This window comes from Pleurodeles waltl, chromosome 4_1, assembly GCF_031143425.1.
Source record: "Pleurodeles waltl isolate 20211129_DDA chromosome 4_1, aPleWal1.hap1.20221129, whole genome shotgun sequence".
Lineage (NCBI taxonomy): Eukaryota > Metazoa > Chordata > Amphibia > Caudata > Salamandridae > Pleurodeles > Pleurodeles waltl.
Genome location: NC_090442.1, coordinates 49,921,945 through 49,945,438, shown reverse-complemented (window position 1 = coordinate 49,945,438; position 23,494 = coordinate 49,921,945). Strand labels below are relative to the sequence as shown.

At 48.3% G+C, this 23,494-nt stretch overlaps 1 protein-coding gene across 1 annotated transcript in view; it reads right to left on the bottom strand.

Annotated features, from left to right (window-relative positions):
- The window catches only part of LOC138286975 (zinc finger protein 91-like), a 249,486-nt gene that overhangs the window by 37,156 nt on the left and 188,836 nt on the right, over nucleotides 1–23,494 (bottom strand). Inside the window, exon 7 of the mRNA XM_069227342.1 lies at nucleotides 1,179–1,411. Within this exon, the coding sequence (XP_069083443.1) occupies nucleotides 1,179–1,411 (233 nt within the window). The remainder of the gene's footprint in view (nucleotides 1–1,178; nucleotides 1,412–23,494) is intronic.

The following is a 23,494-nucleotide window of genomic DNA, read 5'->3' as shown; positions in this document are numbered from 1 at the left end:
GGGGAATGACGTCCCAGATAGCATAGCCATTCACTTGCGGCCCCCGCAGTAACAAAGAAGAGGGCTCTTCCTTTATTCTTTACACTGAGCTTTGATGAGAACATAAGACTATAATTTATGTTTAGGCCTCGAAGACGCCTCTTCACTGACAGAAAAGTTAATCTCTGCTCCTGGACCCTCTGCGTGTAGTCTGGGAAAATCTAAATAGGGTGGCCATTGAACAGCAAGGAGCCTCGGATGCGAGTGGTTTGCAGGATAGCATTGCGGAAATTAAACAGACGAGCAATGATCGCCCTGGGTGCGGCACCTGGCCGTGGCGGGAGAGCCAAGTCCCTGTGTGCTCTTTTGATCGTAAAGAATTTAAAGTCTTGTAGGCATTAGGACCGTTGTGATCCAATCCTCAAGAAACAGTTCAGCAGATTGGCCCTCTGCTTTCTACGGGAACCCCACAAATATAAGATCATTTCTGCAGGATCTTCCCTCTGCATCTTCCATTTGCTCATTCAAACGGACTGCTTGTTTTTGCCCATTAACGACGGTCTCCCAGAATAAGGACCTCCTGTTGCAGGGCACTCACGTTCTGCTCTGTAGTCGTTACTCATTCTGTCACCTTACACAGGTCGGCAGGCAGCAGGTTAACATTAAACGAGCAGAGTCAATCTTGTGGGCCAGCTCAGTGCAGGCGCTCTGGATTGCCGCCATCAGATCTGCCAAAGAGAACACCATCTTCGCAGCCCCATCTTGACTCTCTGTGGCGGGCACCAGTGTTCTATTCACAGACTGGGCCCGACCGACTGCGTGTAATTACTATGTTGCCCTGGGTTGATTTTTCCCCTTTACCCTTCACCATCCTGCACGTGGGAGCCACAGTAGGCAGACAAATCTGGGCGGGGGTGCCACACAAACAAGCCCCCAATTATTCAGGCACTTCAATGAAAGGGGCGTAAATGTGCCTGTCATTGGGTCCCCAGAAGTCAATCACAATGTTCCAGAGGTGGGCTCCAAATACCGGCCCTGGCGGATCCTGAGGAAGATGAGTAGGAAGTAAAAAGCAGGGTCTTTGATTCACCAGGAGCCACTGGACCCTTATGACAACGGTCAGGCACCCCACAAACAAAATGCCTTGTTAGCAGCCCTCAGCAGGGGATCTGTTCCACAGGGAGGCTCAGAGATATTACCTCCCTCGCTCTAGCAACATCTCACCATCCAGGAAGGCACCAGAGAGGTCGGGCAGCCCAGTAGGCACAGCCGTTCGCCCCCTAATGGGGAGCGCCACAACATTTTCTTCTCTGAGGGGCTGCCCGCTCGCAGGACAATGGTGCTGGCCCGTATTTCCGTACTGTGCTGCGGCTGTCCCCGAAACCAGCTGCCGCACCCTCAGCACATCTTGGGCTGGCTTTCGGGGAGACATCTTATGTAGGATTAGAATAGAATTAAAAATACACCAGGGTGAGTGCCGTGAGAAACGTCTATTTGGTCATTTTGCTTGCCACCTCTAGTACGTCTCTATGAGAGGCAGTCCCACAATATGTGTAAGAAGGTTCCCTTGGCCCCTTTCCAGCAAAGCGCCGAGAAGTTCCGGTACAATCTATGGAGGTGAACCTGGGAATGGTATCACTGGTACATAAGATTTTAAGTGGGTTTTCACTATGCTGCACAGTTTTTGGGGAACGTTCCTCCATAACTGAGCCCAAGCCTTGCTCCCAATCTGTTTCCCCAGGGCTTGGTCCCAACAGGATTGGCAGGGGTGCATGGAGCTCACCTTTGAGGATTGGATAATCTTGTATGTCTGAGATTTCATTCCTTTGGTACCAGAAAAGATCTTGTGAGGTTCTCAAATTGTGTCAGCTCATGTGTCGGCTATGTTGCATTAGCTAGGTGAGGAGCCAAGTAGCGTAACTGGCCACATTGTAGTCTTGCTGTTACAGATATATAGAATTTTTGGGAGCATTGTTCGATTAACTTGGTGCCGCAGTTGTGGAATAAAACTCTTAGGGTGCACAGTCACCATTTATCCAGGTAGAGAAGGATATGGGATCTAGGGCTGGAGTAAAGTTTGAGTTATGAGCTACTGCATTATTAGGGGAGAGGAAGGTAGTAAAGTATTTTTTTGATGGCTAGCTAGTCCCTCACATTCAAGACTGTTCTCATTGGTGTGGCTGCATAAGTGCTCTTGGGGCAGCCATGCAAGTTCCCAGAGGGGGCATCAGGCAACGGCCCATTCCATATATAACCAGTGTATCTCATTTTCCTGTGCCATCCTTAATGAAATAAACCAGAAGTGTGCAGCCCAGTAGTATTCCAGGATAAAAGGGGCAGACGAGACCTCCTCCCCTTTCCTGGCACAGCATTAAAACTTTATGTGTGGCCGCTTCCCTTTCCAGATATAGTTGCAAAATCTCTTCTGTAGATGGTGATATACGCTTCTGGAATGGATGTGGGTAGAGATTGGAAGAGAGAAAATAGGCATGGCAAGGCTTTAATTTTGACCACGTTTATCCTACTAAGCAAAAAGAGGTTACGTGATTGTCATCTCCACAAGTCCTCAAAGATGTGTTTGCAGTAAAGCTTTGAATTAGTAGACCACCAGTCTGCGAGCCAGGGGGGATGATCTGGAGGCCTAAATATTGCAAGGACATTCTGGACCAATAAAACACTGGCTTGGCTTGCAGAGTTGGCAAGTCCTGTGGCTTTACTGTGAGGTTTAGCACTAAGGATTTGTCTTTGTTCATACTAAACCCTAAAACTAGTTCCAAGTGGTCCAGCTGCAGTAGCAGTGCTTGCAAGTTGTCCGTCAAATTAGTTAGGGTGAGGAGGATGTCGTCTGCGAACAGACTGTGGGCCTGATTTAAACTCGGCAGAAGGGTTATTCTGTCAGAACAGTGACGTATCCGCCGAAATCTAAATCCCATTCTATCCTATGGGTTTAGATTTCGGTGGACAGGATATCTGTTGGAAGCTGGCTTGGTGTGTGGTGGGTACCTATGGTACCGACACCTTATGCCAGGTCCAGGTATTCCGTCTTAGTGAAGTGTAGGCAGTGTCTAGAAGCCAGGCTCTCTAGAGGTAGTCTCCCTCACCAACAACCACCACCAACAACAATTTCCACGAAGAAATGAAAGCAGTCGCCGCCTGGATGAAAGACAGCTGCCTCAAACTGACCTCGGACAAAACAGAAGTCCTCATCCTCGGCTTCACACCCTCCGCCTGGAACGAGTCCTGGTGGTCCACTGCCCTTGTAAATGCCCCCACCAACCACGCCTGCAACCTCGGCGTCATCTTAGACTCATCACTCTCAATGGACGGACAGGTGAGCGCAGTCTCATCGGGTTGCTTCCACACCCTGCGCATGCTTCGAAAAATCTACAAGTGTATCCCCACCGAAGCCAGAAGGACAGTTACCCAGGCCCTTGTCAGCAGCCACCTTGACACCAGAACCACCGCCAAGCCGCAGAAAAGACTACAACACATCCAGAACAGCTCCGCCCATCTCATCAAGAACGCCCCACGACACAGCCACACCTCCACCCTTTTAAGAGACCTAAACTGGCTGCCTATCGACAAGAGAATCCACCTTCAACCCACGGACCTACGCCTACAAGGCCCTACATGACGCCGGACCAGCCTACCTCAACCACAGACTCTCGTTCTACACTCCCACCAAACAACTCCGCCCTGCCGACCAGGCTCTCGCCAATGTCCCCCTCATCCAGAAAACCACAGCCAGAGGAAGATCCTTCTCCCACATTGCCACCAAGACCTGGAACACCTTCCCCATCCACCTCAGGCAATCTCCCACCCTGTCTCAGTTCAGGAAGGACCTCAAGACCTGGCTCTTCGACTGATCCTCAGCACCCCCCACCTCCCTCAGTGCCTTGAGACCCTCACGGGTGAGTAGCCGCACTTTACAATTCCCTGATTGATTGATTGATTGATTGGATGAGCAGCCAAGGCTTATCTAGGAGACAAGCAAAGCTCCTGCAATGCCACTGTAGTCACACAGCACTTACACACATGAAAGAAAACACTAAGTTGTAAAAAATAAAGGAACTTTATTTTTGGCACAGGTCACCACAAAATACTAGACAGGTAACCCACCCTTAGGAGGTAAGTAATTCACTAAATATATACACTAGTAATCAGAAACAGGCATAGAAAATGTTGGAAAACAGTGCAAATAGCAATACCCAACAGTGACCCTAGGGGGATCACAAACCATATACTAAAAAACATGGAGTGCAAACACGGTACCCCCACCTAGGTAAGTAAAATTTGTAGTGGGGAGATGGAATGTAGGAGCAAAACACTGGATTTTCCCCAAACCACCCACAGGAGGAAAAGAAGAAAAAGAAGACACCAAGAGAAGACTGTAGGAAAACCAGCGGTGGATTCCAAAAGAAAGAAGACCTGTGGATAGGGGGACCAAGTCCAAGAGTCACAGTGGAGTCCAGGAGGAGTAGGAGGTAGTACCCACCCAGCTATGGATACAGGAGTTGGTCGACGGTACTGAAGAACAGGTCAGCACTGCAGCCCTGAAGCCGGAGAATAGTTCCTGATGGATGCAGAAGATGCCCCTCACCGGAAGGAAAATTCCAGACAGGTGTCAGTGCAGGATTTCCACCAACACACCTTGGCAAAGGCAAACTTGCGGTTAGTGGAAAAGAGGTGCCCCCGGGGACTAACAAGGCTCAGGAGGACTCAACCCTGGAGAGGGGGTCACTGGGAACCCTCACCGTCGCAGAGAGTCCACAGGAGCAGAGGCAGCACCCACAGGACGGGGACACAGGAGTAGCAGAAGAAGCCCACGCAGCACTACAAAGGGGATCCCACGCCGCTTAGTTGAACCACGCAGGAGGCTATGCTTTGCAGGAAGGAGTGCTTGGGGCTGGAGCTACATGTCGCCTGAAGATCCCTTGGAGGAGATGCAAACAAGCCTTGGCAGCTGCAAGAGACGCATTGCACGGAGGTACTGTCCTGCGTGGGAAGGCAAAGGCTTACCTTCACCAAAGTTGGAGAGCTGGCAGAAAGGACCAAGCGGACTATTTCGGACCACCACCTGTGAGGCAGGATCCTTGCAGCTCAGCAGGGGAGGGGATCCATGCAGCTGGTTGTAGCTTGTCATAGGTGCCTGCGGTTGCAGGGGAGTGACTTCTTCACTCCAAAGGCGATTCCTTCTTCTTGTGCAGGTTGGAGAGTTTCAGTCTTCTGAGGATACACAGCAAGGAAATTGTTGCAAAGCTGGTAGGAGCCCTGGAAATAATGTTTCTGAAGAGTCCTTTCTTCTTGGAAGCAGCTTGTTGGGTCCTGGAGGTTCCAGTCGCAGTTCCGGAGGCCAGAAGTCGAAGTGAAGGTTGGAGAGGAGTCCTGCTGGAATCTTGCAAGCCGAATCTGAGGACCCACCAAAGAGAAAGACCCTAAATAACCCTGAAAGGGGGATTGGTCACCTAACCAGGTAAGCACCTATCAGGAGGGGGCTCTGACGTCACCTGCCTGGCCTGGCCACTCAGATGCTCCCAGAGTTCCCTGCCAACCTTGGGAACAATATGGCAGAACCCAAGGACCCTCTGGAGGAGCTCTGGGCACCACCCCTGGGGTGGTGATGGACAGGGGAGTGGTCACTCCCCTTTCCATTGTCCAGTTTTGTGCCAGAGCAGGGACTGGGGGTCCCTGAACCAGTGCAAACTGGTTTATGCATGGAGGGCACCAAATGTGCTCTTCAAAGCAAACCACTGGCTTGGGGAGGCTACCCCTCCCAAGACAGTCACACCTATTTCCAAAGGAAGAGGGTGCTACCTCCCTCCCCCAAAGGAAATTCTTTGATCAGATCAAGCAGCAGGAGGGCAGAAACCTGTCTGACGGGTGGCAGCAGCTGGGCTGCCTGGAAAACCCTGTAAGACTAGTGGTAGCAATGCTGGGGGTCCTCTAAGGAGCCCCCAGAGTGCATGGAATCATACTTCCAATACTTGCAACAGTATTGGGGTATGATTCCGACATGTTTGATACCAAACATGCCCAGGTTCAGAGTTACCATTATGTAGCTGGACATAGGTAGTGACCTTTGTCCAATACACGCATAAAATGGCATCCCCGCACTCACAAAGTCCAGGAAAATGGAACTGGAGTTTGTGGGGGCACCTCTGCTAGTGCAGGGGTGCCCTCACACACAGGTAACTGCACCCTGCCCTCTGGGCTGAGAGGGCCTACCATGGGGGTGACTTATAGTGACCGGGGGCCAGATGTAGCAAACAGTTTTGCATGGCGCAAACTGTGATTTTCGCAGTTAGTGCCATGCAAAACGGGCATCGCGATGCACATTCCCATTTTGCGAGTCGGTACCGACTCGCAAAATGGGAATGCGACTCGCAACTAGGAAGGGTGTTCCCTTCCTATTTGCGACTCGCACCGCGATGCAGAATTGCTTTGTGACCACGAAAGCGGTCGCAAAGCAATTCGCAGTTAGCACCCACGTGAAGTGGGTGCTAACTTATTCGCAAAAGGGAAGGGGTCCCCATGGACCACTGCTTACTCTGAAAAAACGAAACCAAATGGTTTCATTTTTTATTTTGTATTGCAACTCGTTTTCCTTTAAGGAAAACGGGCTGCAATACAAAAAAAAGAAAAACTGCTTTATTGAAAAAGCAGTCACAGACATGGTGGTCTGCTGTCTCCAGCAGGCCACCATCCCTGTGAGTGCAGGGAATCGCAAGGGGGTCGCAAATTGCGACCCCCTTGCGATTCGCAGAAGGTGTCTGAGACACCATTCTGCATATGCTTTTGCGACTCAGAAATTGCGAGTCGCACCGACTCGCAATTTCCGAGTCACAAAAGCATATCTTGCTACATCTGGACCCTGGTGTAGTGACCAGTAGTGAAAACAGGGATTGCACCCGTTTCATGCAGGCTGCAATGGCAGACTTGCAAAACCCTTTGCATGGGCTTCCTATGGGTGGCAGAATAACTGCTGCAGCCCATATGGATTCCCTGGAACCCCAATGCCCTGGGTACGTAGGTACCATATACTAGGGACTTACATGGGAGGACCAGTATGCCAATTGTGGGAAGAAAAGGTTAGTAGCAACCAAATTTAGAGGAGACAGCAGGATCCCAGTGAACACAGACAAACACACTGACAACAGGCAGAAAATGGGGGTAACCATGCCAAGAAAAATGGTAATTTCCTACAATATCAGTCACAGTTGTGACAGATTAACTCATCCACTGATTTCGAAATCAGGCCCTACGTTTGTGTTCTGGGCCCCTGAAGGGGATGCCCATGATTTTGTGGTGCTGTCTCAATGTCAGGGCTAGGTTTTCTACCATTAGGACGAACATAAGTGGGGAGTTTGATTGGAGTAGTGCAGGGACCGTTGACCCTAATGACCGCCGTTAGGTAGTAGTAGGCTGGCAGGATTTTGTCTTTCATTTTGGGACCCATTTCAGTTAGAACGGTCTCTAGGAATGTCCAACTGACTCAATTGAATGCTTTTTCAGCATCCAGTGAGATAAAGAATGCGGAAATATCCCTTCTGTGGGCTTTTTCTATGGGATAGGCGAGTCTCATGATGTTGTCCGCACCTTGTTGATCAACCCAGACAGGAGTCGGTCCAGGAGCCATACTAGACTTTTATTGTAGAGCTATGCGTCAGCATTCAACAAGGCAATGGGTGGATAGGACCGGCAGAGGGCTGGGTGTTTCCCAGATTTGGGAATTAGATTTCTGCCTCGCGCATGGTTGGACCAAATTGGTTAAGACTAATTTGGTGCATAAAGGAGCTACACAGTATCCTTAGTGGTGTTATTAACTCTGACAGGACTATTTTGTAAAAGGCAGGTATTAAGCCATCAGAGCCTGGGGATTTATCCGCAGGGAGTAACTGCCTGATCTCATCGTCTGAGATTGGGGCCTCCAGGGGAACCAATGGTGATGTTGTAGCAGAGGCCAGTTGCAGTCCTGTAGGTACACCCTCAACTTTTATAGATACTTATAGTATATGAAGAACATCTCTTTCCAGCCTTCCCTGCCATGTAGGAGCCATCCGTCTTCTTAATCTGTGGTATCAGTCAACTTTGCCCCACCTGATCATAAAACCTCTAATCCAGTGTTACCAAGGCCATTTCTGTCCTATCAGTTCTGTATGTTTTCAAATGGCCTCTGAGGATTGCACGTTTGTGTTGGAGGGCCTGTCTGAAAGCCTGTTTATCTCCCCCCTCTGTGTCCTTAATCTCAGCAGTGAATTTGTCCTTGACAAGACGTGATTCCCTTACCTTGCCTTAGGAGATCAGAACTTTCCTTATAATGGCCTTGAAGGCATTGCAGAGTGTGTGCAACAACACATTCTGGGTTGTGTTATGCTCGAAGTATTCAGTGATCACGGTGTGAAGTGTATGTCTGTTGACAGGCTCTGGGAGAAGTTGAGGGTCTAAACGCCAGCACAGTGTACCTTTTTTGGGCACCAAGGTGACAAGATCAGATATGAATGTCACACAAAGAGGCTGAACAATTGTGTGACCAAGATTTGATAAATGCACATGTGAATAAAAAGAATAATCCCTCGCCAGGGCGCACGTAGTACCAGACATCTGTCAGTCCCAGTCCTGTGATCTTTCTTGAGGAGTGCAGACATTGCAACGGTTCCCTGGTAAACGTGAGTTCACCTGACCCACTACGGATCCCAAATTTTGTTGAAATCGTCCGTGACTATGATATGCCCAGTGACCACTGTCAGCTGTTGTCGCAGCAGGCCACGGAGATAAGTGTCTTGTGCCGAGTTCGGGGCATAAATGTTAAGAAGCGTAAGGGTCGTCCTTCCACAAGGAAGCTTGACTTTGATTAAACAGCCTCCAGGGTGTCTAATAACTGAGGAGGTTTTTTTTTATTTTTTATGTGGTTTACACAGAATAGTGACCCCTGCAGTCTCTGTGGAGGAGGAGGCCCAGTACTGGTGAGGGTATGTAGTGCGTCACGTGTGCTTCTGCTCTGCTTTAAGGAGATGGGTTTCCTGCATCAAAATGATATCTGTGCTCTGTTGCAAGAGACAGTGCCACATCTGACTACGTTTGGTGGCCCCTTCACATGGAGGGTCAGGAGTTTCATTGTGTGGGGGAGAGGGAAGGAGCATGGGTGGTGCCTATCCAAGTGTGCGTATCGTCTGGCATGGCAGCGACGGGTTGCACCAGTTATCGTAATGAGCAAGGACTCCTACCTGGGTGACGGGTGCAGTACAAAGGGGTAGTGACTAGGGAGAGGGTGAAAAAGGAGTGAGCAGTAAACATTTGTAAGGTAAGACAGACCAACAGGGATCATATGGGGTCAGTCCAACTGTTCTGTGGGTATCTCCACCAGAGTCCACCGAGGAGTCACCCTGGAGGTTGTGGCTTTGTTCATTATTCCTTTTGGAATTGGAATTCCCATCAACAAGGACCAAAGGGTGTGCGTGCACAAGAGAGGGGAGATGTTATGCTTTAGCCATCGGCCAACTCTTCACCCAAAGTTCCAATGTTGAATCCCCATCCTCAGGAGAGCTCACCATCCGGGCTTTGTGTAATAAATGTGGATGTCACTGTTGACCCTTTAGGGAACTGTCGAAGGGGGTTCCTGTTTCTGCTTCATGAGGTGTGAGATAATGTCCGCCATGGCCCCCTCTGCCTGTCTGTCTTGGGGTTGATAACTTCTGAAGCTGCGCTACACCTTCAGCCATACTGTTCACAGATGCTGCTGTCTAGGACACTGTTCCCATGAGGCTGTGCTGTTCACCCCATCTGATAGCAGATCCAGCAGGGACCAGTCCTCTTCCGACTGTGAAACCGCACCCCATTGGAAAGACAGACTGAAGGGATTGGCATCTGATTTGTTTTTTGTTGAGGAAGTCTGTGATTGGGTGGAATTCCCTACGGCACCTGAGGGTGGCAGTGAACAAATCTTGGAAAAATTGAATGGTTTGGCCGCTAAAGACCAAGTCTGCCTTGCCCCTGGCCTTCTTCAGGATTTCCCCCTTTGCATCAAAAAAGTGGACTCTCGTTGGGATGTTTGAGGCCAGGCTCTTGAGGGGGAATTTGGTGATGACCTTGTGCGCTCTGTCCATTCGTGGGTCACAAGCTGATTTGCTGTGTGGGAGGGGGGGTCCAGTGCCACCTACCGAGCTGGACCTCCTCTCATGGGGCCAGATGTCAACAGGGCCCCTAGATAGATCCTCGCTGCTCCCACGATGCACCACCTCAGTGGAGCCATCTGGGTCTAGCTGCAACATAGGGGCTGGGATCACCCAGATGTCTGCACTCGGCTCACAGGGAAACACCAGCACAAACCCTGACTGCGGTACCTCTTCCTTAGTATCCAAGGGAGACCCGGGGGCCTGATCACAGGACTCCGAGCAGGTCGCCTCAGCCCCTGCACTGTCCATTATAGGCTGCCTGCGACAGCAGCTCCCTCAACAATCAGCTCCCAGGGCGTATAAAAAAGTCCTGAATGCCAATTCCGCTCCTGCAGGACAACCGTTCACAGCTGGGGCAGACATGGCACGGAGAGGCCAGACCTTATGTTGAGGATGGGGTGCTGTGCAGAGGAGTTACTGCCAAATTGAAGTGGAGCTGCAGCAATGCGCATCTGACTCCATCCTTGGCATGGCCACGCCCCCGAAATTTACGCTTTTCAGTAGGTGGACAAAGGGGCAAACATTCCAAAATGGGAGAAGATTAGGGAGGAGTAAGTGAGGTTTAAAGATGGTCAGGGAGGGGTTTAAGGAGGGACGTTATCCACCCACAATAGAGTAAACAATTGCTTTACTCTGAGGGTGGAGACATATAACTCACTTTTTTGAGTAAGTTTACTACTTTCAGTAAGCATAAGCTTAGTGCAAAAGTGTAAACTTTCACAAAGGTAAACTTACAGTTTTGAGTATCAGGCCCTGAGAACTCCCACCTGTGCAGATGTGTCGCCACCACATTGGTTAAGAACTTGTGTTATGTCCAAACGGGAGGGCCAAAAACTGGTAGTGAGTGTAGCCTACCAAGATCTGAAGGTACCTCCTGTGTGACTGCACGATCAGTATGTGAAAATACACATCCTATGCCAATGGCACTGGTGAAGGAGCCATTGGCAAGGTCGCGAGTGCCAGTGTGGCACTAGTTCATGCATTGGGGTGCCCCGTGGTGTGTCTTTGGGGTCATCAGGTGTGGGTAAATACCTGCCAGCAGTATTGTCATGCCACAGGACGACCCGCAGCCCACTCCACTGCTTCCCTGGTGTCCCACGTTATACACCAGGACCCCCTAAACATTTACCTGCTCCCTGGGGAGTCCTGCAAGGGGCTGCAAAGGGCCATTCTTTGCTTCGCTTGCCGGGTGGTGGGCTTGAGGCATTCCTCCCCTTGGGGCCCATATCCTTGCTCTCTGTAGTTTCTTCTTCCCAGAATTCCTGAAGAAGGGTTTTTTATTTTACTTAACCAATCCATCCTGGAGGCTCTATCGTGTACTTCTGAGGGCATTTTCCAATCCATCATGGTGGCCTCACTTCTTCCTCTATGTCAATTCCTGTTTTGGAGTATATAAAGGAGCAGAATTGTCTTTCTCCTTTGTGTTGCAACACTCCTCGCTCCTGCTGATGTGTTTTCACTCCTACAGGTGTGTCTCGCTCTTGTTGGTGTCTCCTTGCTCACACTGGTGTATCATCACTCCTCCTATTGTATCATTGCTCGTGCTCGTGATTCTTGATCCTGTTGCTTTCCTTCTGAACCTTTCTAATCTTCTGGTTCTGGAATTTCCATTAGTCTTATCTGCGCCTTCGGAGTCTTGCTGCAGTCTTGGTCTTCTACCATATGTACTGGTCCTCTTCAGTCTCTCAGGAGTAGCCGATCTCCATTAGAGTTTTTTCCCTTCAGGGTTTTTCCTCTTTGAGGATCGTTCAGGGGGGCACTATATACTTAGACGTTATATTGTCGGTGGCATTGTTAGTACTAAAAGGTGTCGCCCCATACCTTTGGCAGACAAGGACATTCAAAACCTGGACTCGCAGATTTTCATGAAAAGAAGCCTGTCCGTTGAAGAATCCGACAGGTATCCCAGTTGGGAGCCCAAATGAGACCTACAGGTGCACCAAAGGAACTGTTGCATTCCTGGACAGCACCAACAATGTATGGAGAAACTGTGCTAGATCATTGATGGAAACTCCAGGTTAGAGTGGAGGTAGTGCCGGTATTGTGGTCAGGACTGGTGTCTGGTTTGGATCCAGCCACAAGGTTGGGGCTGAAGCCAGTGCTGGAGCCAGGGCTAGGGCTGGGGTCAGCAAGGTTTCTGTAACTGTGGGGTTAATTTGGCTTGTAACCGAGAGATGGAAAGCATCTTATTGTGCCCTCTAACTAACTCTTCTTCGTTAGAGTTAATTTCAGTGTGGGGTTGCACCTTTCTACCAGGTAATCTGTTTGCAGATAGTAGGCAGATGTCCTTAGTTGTTTGATCCCAAATAGTTTGTAAGTCTGCGGTATTAACCAGGAAACAAAAGACGAACGCTGATCATTTAAAATCTCTTTTGGTAAGCATGTCCTACAGAAGACCTCAAACATGGAAGAGGCAATTTGTTTCATGGGTATGGCTTGGAAATAGCGGGTTGCATAGTCCATTCTTTGGCATAAACTAGCTACACCAGTAAGTTAGTCTTAAGACACATTAATATACACTTATTATAGTTGCAGAGGGCACAGAAGGTCCAGACCTGGTGGCCTTTGTTGTAGGTCTTTTTTCCGAAATACTGTGGGGTCAACAACGTTAGAATAGAACAAGTGCATCGAGTGGGCCCTCCACGCACGCGGGAAGGCAAGAGACATACTAGCCAAACTGCACTCTTTCAAGACCAACAAATCGATTCTCCAAGCTGCTCAGAAGCTAGATCAGGTCTCCTTCCAGGGAGAGACATGCACCTTATATTAAGATATTGCTACAACTACGTTACAGCGCAGACTGCGATTCAAGCCCATGACTGAAGCCTTCCGTAAGACCTAGGTTAGATATAGATGGACGTATCCATTTGAAATTTCTTTTGAGGTATGCAACAATACCTGCCACTGTACAAAGCTAAAAGACCCGGCCACCATCCTGAATATACCACTACCAGAGATAAGAGACTTTAAGGAGCTGATGGGGCTCTTCACAAGAACATCCAGTCAATCACAGGGAAGATGCTTGCCAAACAGGCAAGACAGAAAGAAATGAGGACACCGCAGACGCTCTCTATATTCCAGCTGGTCAAAGGAGACACTGGGCTTGGAGGGTCAAGCTAAACTGCCCCCGTCAACACACCATTTAACCTACGAAGAGCTGGAAATGGCTGCTTAAAGACACAGATGAATAGAGGCCTGTACGGATATATGCTTCAGGCCCCTTCTCTTGGCCCGCTCGGGGAGGATCGCAACCTGGGACGATAGGCAAACTCTTGATACCCCGATGGTGGGAGGTGGGGAAGGCGAGTTGGTGCCTGTTCCACGCACTGAGTTACACTATGGTAATCTCTAATTGCATACCACATGAGAAATGTTCATGTATTGTTCTTCGTTTTGGTTGTGTTCTATGTTTATAAAATGGGATTGGTAGGATTGTGGAGACGGAGGATTTCTTCAGATAGGGGAGGGGTGCTGCTTTGGGGGAAATCAGTATTCTATAAATATGATGGGATATGCGACAATACTCTAACTGAAATAGGCATCATTGTGATTCCTTTTTCCCTTCCATTTTCTTTTTATCTAAATAACGATCCATGGTTCTGACTACATTTTCATGGAATGTTAAGGGTCTTAATTCCCCCCATAAACGCCAACAAATCTGTAAATACATCTTAGACCGACATATAGATATTTTAGCCCTTCAAGAAACCCATTTGAAACAGTCTGATGACTTTAGATTACATCACAGGAGCTACCCCCTACAATATATACTTCCAATGCAGCCACAAAACACAATGGAGTAGCTCTCTTCTTTCATTCATCTCTACACTTCTAAGCTCTGAGCAGTAAACAAGATTGAGACAGTTGATATGTTATGGTCAAGGCGGATTATCCACGGCCGTTGATGTACCGAAACTACTCTATATGAACCTAACATAAATCATGCCGATTTCCTTAGGATATTCTTTGCAGAGCTAACGGGGTTTACATAGGGAGACATTATCATAATGGGGGATTTAAACCTTATATTGGACCCTACTCTGGATTATACCCATGTACACCGGACACAAGCGGGCAGTTTTTCCAAAGCTACAAAATCTTTATTGTGTCAATTGGGGTTAACAGATGCCTGGCAGACAATAAGTCCCTCTGTATGTGAATATACCTTTTTCTCTCATTCCCATCATACGTATTCTAGGATTGATAACACATTTATCAGCCAGGCCCTATGCCCAGCCATCCAAAGCACTAACATACACCCCAATACACTCTCAGACCATGCACAGTAGAGATAGTGTTAGATTGCCATACACCTAAGACAGGCCATCAAAGATGGTACTCTCCAGCAGTACTCGTGAGAGACCCATCAGCTAGGACTGAAATACGTAAAACTCTAAAGGAATTATTTACTCTCAATAAGCCACAAGACACGTCATATGCTACAAACTGGGATGCCTTCAAGGTAGTTCTGAGGGGGAAATGCATCACATTACTATCTACATTGACACTACACAAAAGAAGGGAAATGCAATTATTAGAGATCAAACTCATTACCGCTGAAAAGACTCATAAGGCAACCCAAACTCCTCCGCTTCAACACATGCAGACCCGGGAGACTCTGGAGGAACCGATTATTAGGGAGGAGCTTTCAACAGCTATTTCAACACTTAAACCTTGTAAATCACCAGAAGGAATGAAACCAACTTTCCATAAAACGTTTAGTTCTGATTTAATCCCACACCTATTGTCGCTGTTGCATAATTTAGCTGATACACAAACAGTCACAGATTTTATGAGCGAAGCCCTCGTCATGGTCCTTCCCAAGCCCGGGAAAGACCATCGTAACTGCTCTTCATATCAACTGTAGCTTTTTTTAAACTTGGATGTTAAGCTTTATACTAAAATACTAGCCACTTGGCTGGAGGACGGTATGCCCGACCTGATCCATCCAAATCCATCGAGGTTTAAGGGCTGAAAAAACCAAGACAATGTCCGCCGCACGTTACACCTTATTGAAAAAAGCAACGAGGAAGAATATTCCTACCCTGCTGGTAGCACTTGTTGACAAAAAGGGGTTTGACAGGGTAGATTGGAAATTTCTGTTTCTTACTCTTTGTCGCTTTGGATTTGGTGAGCATCTCATATCCATGATTGCTGCAAACTACACTTGCCCTCATTCAATAGTATTGATAAACGGGATGGCATTGGAATACTTTGAGCTGACGGGGGGCACCAGACAGGGCTGCCCTTTGTCATCATTACTATTCGCCCTTAGCACAGAACCTTTAGCGACTCATATACGAGCAGCAGCATCCATCTCTGGCCTTCCCTTTGGCCAGGAGGAAAACAAAATCTCCCTGTTTGCAGATAATATTTTTATGGTGGTTACTTCCCCGGAGGGATGCCCTGCAGGAAAGTCTTTGGCATTTTGAACTGGGGACTTCAAGGTAAACCTCCAAAAATCTTATATGCTCAATCTCACAGATCCTCATAAAAAAAGATGGAAAAACTAGTAGCATCTGCCCCTTTTCATCATGGACCAAGCACACAACGCAGGACACACTTTAGACACAATCTTTACCTCCAGCAACACCATCAGCTACCACTCCGCCTCATCATTCACATAGACCAACCACATCACCCATTTCAAAATCTCCATGCCAGAAGCCAAAGCTCACATCAACATCAACCAATCCAGCCAGAACTGAAACAGAATAATAGAAACTGACTTGTGTAGCACACTCAAAACACAGCAACAACCCTTCAACCAGTGGATACCCAATTGTGACACCCATCAAAACTCAAACACGGCAGAACCAACAAACAGGTCTCCTGGTGCAAGGAAGAACTTCTGGACTGCAAAAAATATTGCAGAAGGTTGGAAAAGAAATAGAGAGACAACCATGACGTCAATGCCAGATCAACCTGCAAGGCTACCCGCGGGCACCATCACCACCTTGGTGTCTCTTGGTGAGAGACACCAAGAGACGATCCCTCAAGGACCAGATGGGAGCCAGCTCCAACAGCGGCAAAGAGACTTTTGATATAATCAAGGGATTGATCAATCAAGATGCGACAAACTCTCAAAATACTTCAACAAAAAAACTGAAAAGATCTACAATAACTTCAAAAAACAACCAAACCTTGAGGACATCATCAGCAAACTTCCCACTGACAAACTCCTAACCAACTAGAAAACTCTTACTGAGGAAGAAACCAATTTAATCATGATAAACGTCCACTCCTGGGCTTCCACAGACCTATCTCCATATCATATCTACAACCCAAGAGGACCTGTGGTCAGCTAATTCCTCACTCACATCCTCAACTCCTCCATCGAGTCTGAAACCTTTCCCAAGGAATGGAAGCACACTGCAGTCACAGTGAACAGTCAGCAGACCCCAACTAACCTAGCAAACTCGGTCTCTTTTCCCTTCTACAATACCAAGCAAAGGTGAAAGAGAAGGCAATCAACCAATAACTCACCAACCACCTCGAACCCCACAATCCTCTCAACCACTCCTAATCCGGCTTTTGAAGCAACCCAAGTACGGAGACAGCACTCATCACCATCACAGATGCGACCTGCACCCTACTGGGCCGAGAAGAAACTGACACCCTCATACTGCTGGACCTCTCAGCTGCATTCAATACAATGTCACACTCCAGCCTTATCAGAAGACTGCGTGCAATAGGCATCCAAGGTCCAGCCCTCAAATGAATATGCTCCTTCCTCACAGGAAGAACATGGTGAGTCAGACTCGATCCCTACACATCAAAGCCCAAGGACTTGATCTGCAGAGTCCCTCAAGGATCATCCCTCAGCCCCACCCAGTTCAACATTTACATGACATAACTCACCAACGTCATCAGATCTCACAGAATTTCCATCATGTCCTATGCCAATGACACCCAGCTCATCCTCTCAATGTCAGACAAGTCTTCCACGACCAGATCCGCCTACACCAAATGGATGATCTGCGTAGCAGAATGGATAAAAAAAAACAACTGCTTGAAACTCAAATCAGACAAGACATAACTGCTGATCTTTGGGAACAAGAACTCCCCCTGGGACTCCACCCGGTGGCCATCAGAGAATGACCTAACACCATCACCCACTAACCATGTACAAACTTTTGGAATCATCTTGAACAATAACCTCAACATGGCCTCCCAGGTGAATGCAGTCAGCTCCTCCTGCTTCCACATACTATGCACACTCCGAGAAGTCTTCAAATGGATCCTCAAGAGCACCAGGCGTACCCTCACTCAAGCCCTAGTCACTAGTTAATTAGTGTGACAAACCTGGCAGTATGGGCTCCGCAGAGTCAGCATACCCTGGACTCATTCCCCGGGGGCACAGCATAGTGAGGAAAGGAAGAACCTACGTCACCGTCCCGCCACCATGTTGTCAAGGTAAAGGAGGTGGTACCAGGAAGTAAGCACGAAAAGAGAACATAGCAAGAGAAGCGCAAGACACTGAGAAGTGAAAGCGGAGAAGATGCCGACGGGATGCTAGGAAGGACCGTGCCTGGAAAACCCAAGGGGAGAGCTGAAGGGAGACAGATACCGGCGGCCGACGATCTGCTCAAGGACACACATGCCGGCCACAACCCAGGAGGGACGTGGCTAACAAAGGTCAGGTAAGATCCTAAAACAGACCCAGATGCTCCCGGCCGGAGAAGACACCTACAAAGAAGAGAAAGTGGAAAAATGATTAGAAACTTGATAGACAGGATGTGGAGTAACACTCTGAACAAGTCATAAAATCATAGTCTTACATAACCCTATGAGTGCAATAAAATAGGTATAAAGAGAAACTTATTTTCTGGTTGTCCTCCCCTTCCAAGGTGTATATCTCTGTCAAAGCCACAGTGGTGTCAGAAGTGGGATGATAAGCCTTCCTGCAGGGCAGACAGTGGTGGAAGCCGCAGTCACCTTGGGCGACATGGTGAAACAACTAGCTGAAGGGCAGAGGCACATCCAATTGATAATGGAGGGTCCGGCAAAAGAGGCTCAACAGGACAGAGAAATACTACAGAATGCTTTGAAGGCCCAAGTCATCATCCTTGCCAATAATCAGCTGGTACATGAAACAGCCATACAAAAATTGACAGACAAATGCTATTACAAAAGTCCACCCGAATAGATCTTGCTTGGTACTTCAGAAAAACCTGGCTGGCAAAGATCCTGATGCCTTCTTTACCAACTTTGAACCCGTAGCTATTTCAGTCACATGGCCACAGGAGCGGTGGAGCCAGTATATAGCACCCCCTGCTGACCTGGGAACTCGAAACTGTGTATCAGGCAGTTAATCCTGGGGTTTGGACTCCCTATGCAGAGATTTTAAAAAAGATATTTTGGGACGGATGCATTTCAACAGTGAGTAGTATAGAACCAAATTCCGGAAAGAGAAGTGAAAACCTCAGAATAACCCTAGGGCATTGTTTTGCTGTATCCAATATGTGGGTCTAAGCTGGTTAAAACCTGCAGAGTCCTCCAAAGACGATATTTTTAACAAAGTTTTGCTGGAGCAATTCCTTGAGGCTGTTCCCAGGCCTACAAGAAACTGGATCAGTAACATTCCGATATCACGATTCCCATGGCGATAGATATAGCTTCCATAGGTCCCCTGATTTTAAGACATCCCAGCCCAGGAGTACCACAGTGCCGGGCCTAGCTTGAAACCTACTCCACCCTGAAACCCCCTTAGGCCATTCCATGACACACGCATGACAATTACTCCACGTCCTGTAATAGAGGAATACGGACAAGGGCCTCAGTGTTTCCATTGCACTGAATGGGGCCACAATCACTTGACATTGCTCTCATAAACGCAAATCACTACAGCTAATGGAAGTTGGGTTCTTCCGAGGGAGGGTTCTCTGGGTAGGTGGTGTTTCTCCCAAATACATAAAGGAGATGACGGTGAAGAACAAGGCAGTACAGGTGTTGGTAGACTACGGGTGAGACACTCAGTGATAAGTGTGGCCCACATGCTGCCCCATCAGTGGAGATAAGGGGAACAAGTTATAATCATGTGTGTGTCCATGGAGACAGTAGGATGTCTCCCGAAGCAGACGTCATGGTCAATTCGAGAGGGTGAGAAGAGACAATAAAAGTTAGGGGGACCCCCAACCTGGCAGAGGACCTAATTATAGGCACGGATTTTCAGGACTTACCAGACTTATTAGACATTACTAGTGTAGGAGGCTGGCTCAGTTTATGGTGCACACCTATGGAGTGGCACCTTATCCTGAGTCCAGGCAACCCTTAGTGATAGTGTTTAGGAGTCCAGATAGCAAAAGCTCTCTAGGGGCGCTAAGGTGAGCAGCTAAAGCTTATCAAGGAGGAGTGTAAAGCACAAGCAATAACACAATAGTCAGTCAATAACTGTTCACAAGAAAGAACCACACCAGGTGTTGCAAAAAGAAAGTATTCTTCAATACAACACTGAAATTATACTATCTTTGGTAAATCTCCACGTGGAGAGATCTACACAAAAAATATACACTTGGCAACAAGCAAGAGAAGCACAGAAATACATGAGACCCTAAGGGGTGGGGGGGCAAATCATATACTGAGAAAGTGATATAATAATGGAGGTGCCCAACCAAGGTACGTGTGTTAGGATCCCAGGAGCTGGGGGAGCAGGAAATTACCCAAGGTAATTACTAGGGCAGCGCTGTTATTGAACCGGGTGTCCCATAGATGAACACAGGACCATTGCGGCTGGATTTTCATGGATTCAGGATCCTTCCCAGTGGACCCCAGGAAACTATTTTGCACAAAAAAGGTTGTAGAGTACTCCCACCTGTGGGTACCCAGAAGACTGGAGTACACACACCAGGGAGCCCAGGTGCATAGGGGTGAACTGGCATCGCAAACCCTTGCTGGAGTCAATGGAAGTCTTGATTGCCCAGCTGCTGTTGCAGCCTGTGAACCAGGCCAGTGGTATCGAAGGGTGGATTACGGAGGTGAAGACCCTGAAAAAGAAGGTGACAGTGTCCAGACCACTCCGAGATGTCCAGGTGGTGCAGGTAGGCAATGCCCACCCTCTTGGAGATGAAGTTCCTGCAGGTGGTTAAGGAATAAGTTCAGCTGCTGAGTCCTGGGGATGCAGGAGATCCAAGGAGTCCCCCACAACCTGTCCCTCGTTGATTGCTGGATTGCACAGGGGTCAGTGGCCAGCAGGACCGCCAACAAGTCTTGGCAAATGCAAATAGCTGATGCAAGGACGATTGTAGGTTTCTGAGGACCAGCAAGGTCGTTATGACTCAACCTCTGGAAGAGAGTCAGGGCAGGCCTTCAGCAGGATGGAAAGCTGGCTGCAGTAGGAGGAGCCCCCACGAGTGACCCACTAGCAGTAGGCACAGAGAGGCCTCAGTAGCACAACAAAACAGAAGTGTGCTGGAAGCTGGGGCTTCTTGAAGCCTGAAAATCTCTTGGAAGAAGAGCCAACAAGCCTTGGTAAGAGCAACAGTTGCAGTGCACAGGGGTTCCGTTCAAGTGACTGCAGCAAGTGTCCACTGTCTCTCAAGTTGGTCAGAAGACAAGTTGGACACTTTTCGTTGTCCATGGGGCAGCAGCATCCACCAGCCGGTCATTGTCATCTTAAGGTGCTTGTGGGTGCAGGAAAGTGACTCCTTCACTCCAAGGGAGATTCCTTCTTGCTTCTTGGATGCAAATAGAGTCCTTGTGATCCTGGAGGATGCACAGCCACGGATGTTGCAGAAATCTTGCAGGAACTGGAGAAAATGTTGCAGTGGGAGCCCTCCCAACTGGATATAGTCTTGTTTCAGTTTCAAAAGCAGACCAGCAGCAGTTCCGGAGGCCAGGAGCAGAAGATGTCTTGCAGAGAGCTCCTTGTAGAGTCTTGCTCGACGAATCTGAGGACCCACCCTCGTCGAGCCCTTAAGTAACCCTAAATGGAGTTGGATACTCCCTGTAGTGACCCACCTATCAGAAGGGGTGAGGGACGTCATCTACCTGGCTTAACTGGTCAGATGCCCCAGAGGCCTCTGTCTACCTCGATTTCAAGATGGCAGAATCAACTGGCCACCTGGCAGAGCTCTGTGCACCTTCCTATGGGAGGAACTGGACAGGCGGGTGGTCACCCCCCTGTCCTTTGTGTGGTTTCGCACCAGAGCGGGACCCAGGGGTTCCTGAACTGGTACAAACCGGATTACGCAAGGAGGGCACCAAATGTGCCCTTCAAAGCAGTCTGGTGGTGCTCAGAGGCCACCCCACCCCAGCCCAAAGACACCTATTTCAAAGGGAGAGGTGGTCACACCTCTCCCTGGCAGGAAATCCTTTCTTCTGCCTTCCCCTGCTTGAGTTAGGCTCAGAAGCAGGAGGACAGAACAGTGTCTGGGATTGGCAGTAGGGTGGGCTGGCAGCCAGACCCCGTAAGGCTGCACAGACCGAACTGGAGGATCCTCTAAGGAACCCCCAGAATGCATGGGATAATGCAACTAATGCAACTAGCACTGGAATCGGTGTAGTTGCATGATTCCAACATTTTTTATACCAAACACGCCTAGGTTCGGAGAAGCCATTACGTAGTTGGACCACTCGTGTTGACAAGTGTCCACTACATACCTTCAATGGCTTCCCTGTACTTACAAAGCCCAGGGAATGGAGTCTGGGGTTTGTAGGGGTGCCCTGCTCATGCAGGGGTGCCATCACACTTGAGGATATGCTCCGTGCCCTTGGGCTGAAGGGTCTACCAGAGGGGTGACTTACAGTGTCTAAGTGCAGTGACCATGATAAGGCAAGCCTTATTTCTGAAGTGAAAAGTTGCATGCACCATTTCACGCATGCTGCAATGGCAGGCCAGCAGACACAGTTTGCATGGACTCCCAGGGGTAGCACAATACATGCTGGAGTTCCCTGGTGTGTCCATGCCCTGGGTACCAAATACTAGGGACTTGGATAGGTGCACCATATTGCCAACTGTGGGGTGTAAAAGTTTACCAGCAACTAAATTTAAAGGAGAGAGCAGACACTGGGGTCCTGATTAGCAAGATCCCAGTGCACTACAGTCTAAAAACACTGACACCAGGCACAAAGTGGGGGTCATTATGTCAGAAAGATGCTACTTTTCTAAAACTAGGCCAACAGAGAACATTCAGGGCTGGTTGAATGAGGCACTCTTCCATACGGAAAGTATAGATGAGGGTAAGAATCGGGTAAAGTTGAGCCGGCGTAAGAAACGAGAGAATAAGAGACAGATCAATTTCAGGGGTTCACCTAGCAGTCCTTCCCTCTTTTTGACAGCGGCTGCCAAAGATACTCCCCCCGGAAGCTTCCGAGCCAGTCAAAGAGAAAATCCTATCTTATACACACTTCGGCTCAAGTCGTTCAGGCACACTCTGATCAGGTAGGAACATACTTTAGTACACAGAAAGGCTTACTGCATCGTAATGTAAAATGAGAGGAGGAGATAGTAACAGAATAATTTGTTTCCCAACCTTATCACAACCACGTTTTCCACCTAGCCCACAGTCAAACGGGTGGGGTCATTATGGTAGAGTAAAGACAGAAGAATGCCTGCTAAGAAGATTCTACTGGCCAGTGGTATTTTCAGATATACGCCGGTTCTGTCCCCGATGTCAGCTCATTAATCCACCCCAGGAAGCCAAAGGCCCTCTCAGACCCCTGCCTATAATAGACATACCATTTACTAGGGTGGGTATGGATTTAGTGGGCCCTCTCATGGCGTCATCTAAAGGATATCAATATATATTAGTGTTGGTTGACCATGCTACCCGATATCAGGAAGCAATACCCCTTACCATACCAGTATGACTACTCAAAAAGTAGCTCGGGCTATGATAGATATTTTTTCCCATGTGGATTTCCCTAATGAACTGTTGACTGATCAGGGTACCCCTTTTATGTCCAAGCGTATGTCCCAGACATGCCACCTACTTGGTATCAAACAAATCAGAACATTGGTTTGTCACCCCCAAAACGGATAGGATGGTCAAAAATATAACAGAACGATTAAAACACAACTAAAAAAAAAGTATCTCCGATGCTGGTACGGTCTAGGACATGAAACTACCCCTTGTCCTGTATGCTGTACGTACCCATACTCAAGACTTACCCCGGACATAGCCCTTTTGAGCTAGTTTCTGGAAAGCACCTTACTTGATATGGCAGCAGAATGATGGGAGAAGGAGGAGGATGAAGGGAAGGGGATACTAGACTATACCCAAATACTTACAATATGGGAGGATGTCTGAGTTCACATGGAAAGAGCTCAGGAGAAACAGAAAGGAAATAAGATACTATTTCTACTTCCCTCATCAGGCAACAAACTCTTGGCCAGATTGCAG